The sequence below is a fragment of the Rhea americana genome, unplaced genomic scaffold (genome assembly GCF_003343005.1).
Source record: "Rhea americana isolate MKP2758 unplaced genomic scaffold, rheAme1 scaffold_920, whole genome shotgun sequence".
NCBI classification, from domain to species: domain Eukaryota; kingdom Metazoa; phylum Chordata; class Aves; order Rheiformes; family Rheidae; genus Rhea; species Rhea americana.
Genome location: NW_028187112.1, coordinates 1,326 through 11,020, shown reverse-complemented (window position 1 = coordinate 11,020; position 9,695 = coordinate 1,326). Strand labels below are relative to the sequence as shown.

Below are 9,695 nucleotides of genomic sequence, written 5' to 3'. Positions count from 1 at the left end.
TTGGGGCGGATCGCCGCGGTTTTGGGGGTGTCTTGACGCCCCGGGGCGGGTGGGGGCCGCGCAGGGAAGGACTACGAGAACGCGGTGAAGTACTACAGCGAGGCCATCGAGCTCTGCCCCACCAACGCCATCTACTATGGGAACCGGAGCTTGGCCCACCTGCGGGCCGAGAGCTACGGCTACGCCCTGGCCGACGCCACGCGGGCCGTCGAGCTCGACGCCGCCTACGTCAAGGGCTACTACCGGCGCGCCGCCAGCAACATGGCCCTGGGCAAGTTCAAGGCCGCCCTGCGCGACTACGAGACGGTGAGGGCCGGCCCGGGCGCCGCCGCGTCGCACGCCGGTGGCGGGGAGGAGGAGGGGGGGGGTGTTGTCGGCGTGGCCCTTTGGGGTGACGGCGCGTGCCTACGGCCGCGTTTAGGCACCCCGTGTCGCCCTCCGGGGTGTCGGCGTGTCCCTGCGGCGGGGCTGAGGGACTCCGTGTCGTCGTTGAGCGTGTCAGTGTCTCCCTACAACCGTGTTCGGGCACTTCGTGTCGCTCTCCGGGGTGTCAGCGTTTCCCTACAGCCRTGTTTAGGCACCCCAGCTCACACACCAGGGTGTCAGCGTGTCCCTRCAGCCGTGCTTAGGGACCCCGTGTCACCCTCTGGGGTGTCCGTCTGTCCTTACAGCCATATCTACAGACCCCCTGTCGTTCTCGAAGGTGTCAGCCTCTCCCTACAACCATSTTTAGGCACTCTGTGTCACCCTCAGGGGTGTCAGTGTGTCCCTACAGCCCTGTTCAGGGAGTGGACTTTGCCCTTGGGGGTGTCAGCGTGTCCCCACGGTTGTGTTTAGGGACGGTGAGTTGCCCTCGGTGTCAGCGTGTCCCTACAACCGTCTTTAGGSGGCCCCGTATCAGCCTTGGGGGTGTCAGCATGTCCCTACACCCGCGTTAGGAATACCACGTCACCTTCTGGGCTGTCCGTGTGTCCTTATAGCAATTTTTAGGCACTCTYTTTTGTTCTCTGGGGTGTCAGCSRGCCTCTGCAGCTGCATTTAGGGACYRCGYGTTGTTCGCTGGGGTGTCCGTGTGTCCGTGTAGCTGAGTTTAGGGACACCGCTTCGTCTTACGGGGTGTCAGCGTGTCCCTACAGCTGAGTTCAGGGACGCCGTGTCGCCCTGTGGGGCTGACTGTCCCCCTACAGCTGTGTTTAGGACCCCGATGTTGTTGTCTGGGGTGTCAGTGGATCACTACAGCCGTGTTTAGGGACCCTATGTTGTTCTTCAGGGTGTCAGCATGTCACTACAGGCGTGTTTAGGGACCYAGTGCTGAGCTTAGGGGTGTGAGGGTGCTCCTAGAGCTGTGTTTAGGGACCGCAGGTCACTCTTGGGGGTGTTATTGTGTCCCCACGACTGTGTCCAGTGTGGGTGTGAGTATGTCCTTACAGCCGTGTTTAAGGACCCCGCGTCATCCTCAGTTGGGTCAGTGTGTCCCTACAGCTCAGTTTAGGGACCTCACCACACCCTTGGGGGTGTCACTGTGTCCCTACAGCTGTATTCAGCGACCTGGCGTTGTTCTCYGGGGTGTCAGCGTTTTCTTACAGCCGTGTTTAGGGACCCTGTGTCACCCTTGGGGTTGTGGCCTTGTCTCTACAGCCCTGTTTAGGGTGCCCACGTCACTCTTGGAGCTGTCAGTGTCCCTACAGCCGTGTTTAGACATCCGACCTCACCCTTGGGGTTGTCAGCCTGTCCCTACAGCTGAGTTCGGGGACCTCGTGTYGCCCTACGGTGGTGTGAGCCTTTGCCTACAGCCGTGTTTTGGGACCCCACATCGCCCTCAGGTGGGTCAGCATGTCCCTACAGCCRAGCTGAGGGACCCCTTTTTGCTGTCGGAGGTGTCAGCGTTTCCCTATGCCCCTGTTTAGGGATACCACTTCTCCTTCAGGGGTGTTGGTGTGTACCTACAGCCATGTTTAGGGACCCCATGTCACCCTTTGGGGTGTCAGTGTCTCTACAGCTGTGTTTAGGGACCTGGCRTTGTTCTGYGGGGTGTAGAACTGTCCCTACAGCTGTGTTTAAGGATCTCATGTGGCCCTCAGGTGTGTGATTGTGCCCCCACGGCCATGTTCAGCGACCCCACGTCATCCTTGGGTGTGTCGTCTTGTCCTTACAGCTGTGTTTAGGCACCCCGTGTCACCCTCAGGAGTGTCAGCCTGTCCCATCAGCCACGYTTAGGCACCTGAGGTCACCCTTGGAGTTGTCAGTGTCTCTCTACAACTGAGCTCAGCGACCTCATGTCGCCCTGCGGTGGTGTCAGTCTGTCCCTACAGCCGTATTTTGAAACCCCACGTCACCCTCAGGTGGGTCAGCACGTCCCTATAGCTGAACTGAGGGACCCCGCTCCACCCTTGGGGGTGTCAGCATGTCCATACAGATGTGTTTAGGGACCCCACTTCACCCTTGGAGGTGTTACCATGTCCTTACAGCCGTGTTCAGGGTCCTGGCGTTGTTCTCCAGGGTGTCAGCGTTTTCTTACAGCCATATATAGGGGCCCTGTGACACCCTTGGGGTTATTACCTTATGTCTACGGCTGTGTTTAGGGTCCCCGTGTCRTTCTCTGGGGTGTCATCGTGTCCCTACAGCCGTGGTTAGGGACCCCACATTGCCTTTTGGCATGTCCGCATGTCCCTATGGCTGCGTTTGTGGACCCAGCGTTGTTCTGTGGGGTGTGAGGGTGTCTCTACCACCGTCCTTAAGGACCTCATACAGCCCTCGGATGTGTTATCGTGCCCCCATGGCCATGTTTAGGAACCCCACTTTGCCCTAGGGGATGTCACCGTGTCCCCACAGCTGTGTTTAGGGACCCCATGTCACTCTTGGGGGTGTCACCTTGTCCCTACAGCTGTTGTTAGGCACCGCATGTTGCTCTCCAGGGTGTTGAGGCATCTCTACACCTGTGTCTAGTGACCCTGCGTTGCCCTCCGGTGTGTCACCGTGTGCCCTTGGCTGCGTTTAGGGATGCTGTATCACCCTCAGCGGGTGTCAGTGTGTCCCTACAGCCGTGTTCAGGGACCCCATGTTGCCCTCCCTGGTGTCAAGGTGTCCCTATAGCTATGTTTAAGGACTCTACTTCGTTCTTGGTTGCGTCTCCGTGTCCCTACAGCCTAGTTTAGGGACCCCACTCCTCCTTTGGAGGTCTCACCATGTCCCTTCAACCGTGTTCAGGGACCTGTTGTTGTTGTACGGGGTGTCAGCATGTTCTTGCAGCTGCATTTAAGGACCTCATGTCACCCTTGGGATTGTTGCCTCATTTCTACAGGCTTACTTAGGGTTCCTGTGTGAGTTTTGGGGATGTCAGTGTGTTCCTACAGCTGCTTTTAGGGACCCTGCGTTGCCCTCTGGGGTGTCAGCGTGTCCCTACAGCCGAGCTGAGGGACCCTGCGTTGTCCTTGGTGGTGTCAGCGTGTTCTTCCAGCTGTGTTTAGGGATACCGCGTCTCCTTCAGGGGTGTCAGCATGTCCCTACAGCCGTATTTAGGGACCCGCTTCATCGTTGGGGGTGTCAGCATATCCCTACAGCCATGTTTAGGGATACCGTGTTGCCCTTGAGGGTGTCAGCGTGTCTCTGTACTGGTGTTTAGGGATACCACGTCCCCCTCAATGTCAGCGTGTCCCTACAGCCGTGGTTATGGACCCTCGTGTTGCGCTTTGGGGGTGTCAGGATGTCTCTGCAGCTGTGTTTAGGGACCTGGTGGTGTTCTGCGGGGTGTGAGTGTCCCTACAGCCGTGTTTAAGGTTCTCTTACGGCCCTRCGGTGTGCGATCTTGTCCGATGGCCACGTTTAGGGTCTCTGTGTCACCCTCAGAGGTGTCAGTGTGTTTGTTCAGTCGTGTTTAGGGATACTGCATCGCTGTTGTGGTGTCCATGTGTGCCTACAGCCATGTTTATGGTGCCTGTGCTGCCCTTGGGGGTGTCAGCATGTCCCTACAGCCATGTTTAAGGACCCCACGTCACCCTCTGGTGTGTCAGCGATTCCTTACAGCTGAGTTTACACGCTCCATGCTGCCCTCTGCGGGTCTCAGCATGTCCCTATAGGCCAGTTCAGGGACCGCAGTTTGCTCTTGGAGGTCTCACTGTGTCCCTACAGCTGTGTTTAGGGACCCCTTGTCAGTGTGGGTGTTGTCACCCCATCCGTACCGCCCTGTTTAGGGTCCCCACGTTGCCCTAGGGGATGTTAGTGTGTCCCTACAGCCCTGTTTAGGGACCGGGTGTTGCCCTTGGGGGTGTCAGTGTGTCCCTAAAGCCATTTTTAGGGATACGGTGTTGCCTTCAGGGGTGTCAGCATGTCCCTACAGCTGTGGTTAGGGACTCCGCATCACCCTCGGTGTGTTGGTGCGTCCTTACGACCGAGTTTTCCCACTCCATGCTGCCCGCTGCGGGTGTGATCGTGTCCCTGCAGCCGTGCTCAGGGCCTCGTGTCGCCCTCCGATGGTGCGAGCCTTTCCCTACAGCCCTATTTTTGGACCCCACCTCACCCTCAGGTGGGTCRGTGTGTCCCTACAGCCGAGGTGAGGGACCTCGCATCGCCCTTTGGGGTGTCAGCATCTCCCTRCACCTGTGTTTTTTGAAATGGTGTTGCCTTTGTGGGTTTCAGCATGTCTCCACACCTGTTTTTAAGGGTGTAGTTTCGGTCTCTGGGGTGTCAATGTGTCCCTACAGCGCAGTTTAAGGGCCTCACTTCACCCTTGGAGGTGTCTGTGTTTCCTACAGCCAACCTGAGGGACCTGACATTGTTTTTCAGGGTGTCATTGTGTTCTTACAACTGTGTTTCGGGAGCTTGTGTCACCCTGGGGGTTGTTGCTTAGTCTTCACAGCTGTGTTTAAGGTCCCTGCATCGCCCTCTGGGGTGTCAGCATCTCCCTACGCCCCTGTTTTGGGATACCGTGTTGCCGTCAGCATCACTGTTCCCCTGCAGCTGTATTTTGGGACCCCACATTGGCCTTTGGGGTGTCAGCCTGTCTCTACAACTGTGTTTAGGGAGCCGATGTTGTTTTGTGGGGTGTGAGATTGTCCCTACAGTCGTGTTTAAGGTCTTCCTGTGGGCCTCGGGTGTGTGATCGTGTCCCCATGGCYGTGTTTAGGGACCCAGCGTCATGCTTGGGGGTGTCAGCGTGTCCCTACAACCACGTGTAGGGACCTCACGTTCCTTTCCAGGATGTCAGCGTGTCCCTGCAGGCGTGTTTAGGGAGCTTGTGCTGCCCTTSGGGGTGTCAGCATATCCCTACAGYCRTGCTTAGACACCCCGTGTTGCCCTCTGTGGTGTTRAGGTGTTCGTACAGTGGTGTTTAGGGACCCCATGTCACCCTTGGTGTGTCAGTGCGTCCTTACAACCGAGTTTTCACACTCCATGCTGCCCGCTGCGGGTGTCAGCATGTCCCTACAGCCGTGCTCAGGGCCTCGTGTCACCCTCCGATGGTGCGAGCCTTTCCCTACAGCCCTATTTTTGGACCGCACGTTGCCCTCAGGTGGGTCAGCACGACCCTACAGCCAAGGAGAGGGACCCCGCGTCACCCTTTAGGGTGCCAGCGTGTCCCTACAGGCGTGTTCAGGGACCCCGTGTTGTGCTTGGTGGCGTCCGCGGATCTGTGCAGATGTGTTTAGGGCCCCTGCTTCGCCGTCGGGGTGTCAGCATGTCTCTCCGCCCGTTTTTAGGGCTACAGTTTTGYCCTCTGGGGAGTCAGCATGTCCCTAGAGCGGTATTCAGGGACCTGGTGTTGTTTTGTGGGGTGTCAGCGTGTTGTTACAGCCGTGTTTAGGGTCCCCATGTCACCCTCGGGGCTGTTTGTGTCCATAGAGTTGTGTTTGGAGATAGCACGTTGTCATCTGGGGTGTCCGTGTGTCCCTACAGCCATATTTATGGACCCCACTTCATCGTCGGGGGTGTCAGCATGTCCTTACAGCCATGTTTAGGGACACAGCGTTGCCCTTGGGGGTGTCAGCATGTCCCTATAGCTGTATTTTGGGACCCCACGTTGGCCTTTGGGGCGTCAGCATGTCTCTGCAACTGTATTTATGGAGCTGGTGTTGTTCTGCGGGTTGTGGGAGTGTCCCTACAGCTGCATTTAACATCCTCATATGGCCCCGAGGTGTGTGATTGTGTCCCCGTGGCCATGCTCAGGGACCCCACATTGCCGTACGGGGTGTCAGCTTGTCCCCATGGCCGTGTTTGGGGACCCCATGTCACCCCTGGTATTGTTGCCTTGTCTCTACAGCCTTATTTAGGGTTCCTGTGTGAGTTTTGGGGATGTCAGTGTGTCCCTACAGCTGTTTTTAGGGACCCTGCATTGCGCTCTGGGGTGTCAGCGTGTCCCTACAGCTGTTTTTAGGGACCCTGTGTTGCCCTCTGGGGTGCTGGCGTGTCCCTACAGCGGTGTTTAGGGACCCCGTGTCGCCCTCAGTGTGTCGGTACATCCTTACAGCCGAGTTTACACACTCCATGCTGCCYGCTGCGGGTGTCAGCGTGTCCCTACAGCCGTGCTCAGAGCCTCGTGTCACCCTCCGATGGTGCGAGCCTTTCCCTACAGCCCTATTTTTGGACCCCACCTCACCCTCAGGTGGGTCGGTGTGTCCCTACAGCCGAGGWGAGGGACCCTGTGTCACCTTTTGGGGTGCCAGYGGGTCCGTATAGCTGTGTTCAGGGACCCCGCGTTACACTTAGGGCTGTCAGTGTGTTCTTACAGCTGTGTTTAGGGACTCCGGGTTGGCCTTTGGGGTGTCAGTGTGTTCCTACAGCCATGTTTAAGRATACCGTTCTTATTCACGGCTGTCAGCATGTTCCTACAGCCGTATTTAGGGAAACCGTGTTGCCCTTGGGGGTGCCAGCTTGTTTCTACACCTGAGTTTAGGGATACTGTGTCACCCTCAGTATCAGTGTGTCCCTGCAGGTGTATTTTGGGATCTCAGGTCACCCTTTGGTTTGTCAGCATGTCTCTACAGCTGTGTTTAGGGACCTGGCGTTTTTCTGTGGGGTGTGAGATTCTCTCTACAGCCGTGTTTAAGGTCGTGATGGGCCCTTGGGTGTGCGACTGTATCCCTATGGCCATGTTTAGGGWCCCCACATCACCCTAGGGGATGTCACCATGTCCTCACAGCTGTGTTTAGGGACCCCGTGTCACCTTTGGAGGTGTCACCTTGTCCCTGCACCCATGTTTAGGTGCCCCGTGGTGTTCTCCAGGGTGTTGGCGTGTCCCTACAGCTATGTTTAGGGACCCCGTGTCAGCTCCCGGTGTGTCATTGTGTCCCTACAGCCGTGTTYAGGGACYCCGCGTTGCCCTCTGTGGCATCAGCGTGTCCCCATGGCCATGGTCAAGGGCCCTGTGTCGTCTTCTGTTGTGTCACCGTGTCCCTATTGCCCAGTTTAGAGACCCCACTTCGCCCTTGTAGGTGTCACCGTGTCCCTTCAACCACGTTCAAGGGCCTGGTGTTGTTCTCTGGGGTGTCAGCGTGTTCTTACAGCTGTGTTTAGGGGCCCTGTGTCACCCTTGGGGTTGTCACCTCATCTCTACAGCCCTATTTAGGGTCATGGCGTTGCCCTCAGGGTTGTCAGCCAGTCCCTACAGCCGAGTTCGGGGACCTCGTGTTGCCCTAGAGCGGTGTGAGCTTTTCCCTACAGCTGTCTTTTGAGACTCCACGTCACCCTCGGGTGGGTCAGCATGWCCCTATAGCCGAGCTGAGGGACGCTGCGTCGTCCTCGGGGGTGTCAGCGTGTCCCCGCWGCCGTGTCCATGGACCCCACATCACCCTTGGTGGCATCCGTGTATTCTACAGCCGTGTTTAGGGTCCCCGTTTYGCCATCGGGGTGTCGCCATGTCCCTACAGCCACGTTTAGACATCCGACCTCACCCTCGGGGTTGTCAGCCTGTCCCTTCAGCCAAGTTCAGGGACCTTGTGTCACCCTCCAGTGCTGTGAGCTTTTCCCTACAGCTGTATTTTGGGACCTCACGTCACCCTTCGGGGTGTCAGCATGTCCTTACAGCCATGGTTAAGGGCCCCACGTCGCCCTCGGGTGGGTCAGCACATCTCTACGGCTGTGTTTAGGTGTGTCAGCGTGTCCCTACAGCCGTGCTCAGGGACCTCATATTGCCCTCTGCAGTGTCAATGTGTCCCCATGGCCACGTTTAAGGACCCCACATTGTCCTCTGCTGCATCTCCCGGTCCTTACAGCCCGGTTTAGGGACCCYGCTTTGCCCTTAAAGGTGTCACTGTGTCCCTACAGCCGCGTTCAGGACCCCGTGTCACCTTCGGGGGCRTCACCATGTCCCTACAGTTCTGTCCTGCAGCTGTGGGGGCTCTTTGTCCCCCTGTTGTCCCATGTACCCTCAGCCTTGGGGACCCTCGGTGACCCCCTTTTCCCCCCCGTGTCCCCTTGTCCCCTGCTGTCCCCACAAGCTCCCAAACTACCTGCGGATCATCCGGACGGCCGCACTCCCCGCGGCAGGGTGCTGTTGCCAGTCCGGGTGCCGCTGTTCCCCCCCCTCTCGACCCGGACTCCTGGGCCCTGGGGCGTGCGCGTCCCTGCGGGGAGGACGCTGACACCGATGACGGTGGCAGGTGGTCAAGGTGCGGCCCAACGACCGGGACGCCAAGCTCAAGTACCAGGAGTGCAGCAAGATCGTCAAGCAGAAGGCCTTCGAGCGCGCCATCGCCAGCGACGAGCACAAGCGCTCTGTCGTCGACTCCCTYGACATCGAGAGCATGAGTGAGACCTCGCGCGGGCCGGGTGCTTGGGGGGGGTCTCACGAGGGTCTTTGGGGTGACCCTGGGGGGCTTAGGAGATCCTTGGAATGTCCCTCGAGATTACCTGAGGGGTGTCTGAGTAGTGTTTGAGGGGGGCCTTGGAGGTCTCTGGGAGATCCTTGGTGGTCCCCATGAGGATCCCGGAGGGTCGTGGGGGTCCCCCTGAGGGTCTTGGGGGGCTCTTGTGGCCCCTATAAGGTTCTCGGGAGGTCTTGAGTGTCTCAGCGGGGTCATGGAGATCTCAGGCAGATACGGGGGGGGTCCCTGTGAGGGTGTTGAGGTCCCCCTGAGGATCTTAGGGGGTTATGAGGAGTCCTTGTGAGAGCCTCAGGATCCCTGTGAGGGTCTCAGCAGGTCATGGGGGTCCTCCTGAGGATCTTGGGGTCCCCCGAGGGTCTCAGGGTCCCCTTGAAGATCTTAGTAGACTTAGGGGCTCACATGAGAGCCTTTGGGTCATYGTGAAGGTCTCAGGCAGGTCATGGAGGTCCCCCAAGATCTTGCTGTCCTTGTGAGGGTCTTGGGACTCCTATGAAAGCTTCAGAGAGTCATGGGGGTCCCTGTGAGAGTCTCGAGGGGTCACAGGGGTCCCCATGAAGGTCTTGGGTAGGTCATGGAGGTCCCCATGAGGATTTTGGAAGTCCCCAGGAGGGTCTTGGGGGCCTCATGAAGGCTTCAAGGGGCCGTTGGGGTCTCTTGGAGGGTCTTGGGGTTACTGGTGGAGGCTCAAGATCCCCATGAAGGTCTTGGGATCTATGTCAGGGTCTTGGGACGCTGTGGTTGTCCCCGTGAAGGTCTTGGGGCCCACGTGAGGATCCTGTGGGGTTGTAGGGTTTCCCGTGAGGGCCTCAGGGTCCCCATGAGGGTCTTGGGATGACCGTCAGTAGCTCAAGGTCCGTCCTGGTGTCTCCATCACCTGTG

The 9,695-nt window shown here is 58.3% G+C and overlaps 1 protein-coding gene across 1 annotated transcript in view; it reads left to right on the top strand.

Moving 5' to 3' along the window:
- Positions 1-48: 48 nt before the first annotated feature.
- Positions 49-9,695, top strand: part of PPP5C (protein phosphatase 5 catalytic subunit) — a gene marked incomplete at both ends in the record, with an annotated part of 10,694 nt that continues 1,047 nt past the window's right edge. The window contains 2 exons of the mRNA XM_085324710.1: positions 49-306; positions 8,592-8,739. Of these exons, the coding sequence (XP_085180836.1) occupies positions 49-306; positions 8,592-8,739 (406 nt within the window). The remainder of the gene's footprint in view (positions 307-8,591; positions 8,740-9,695) is intronic.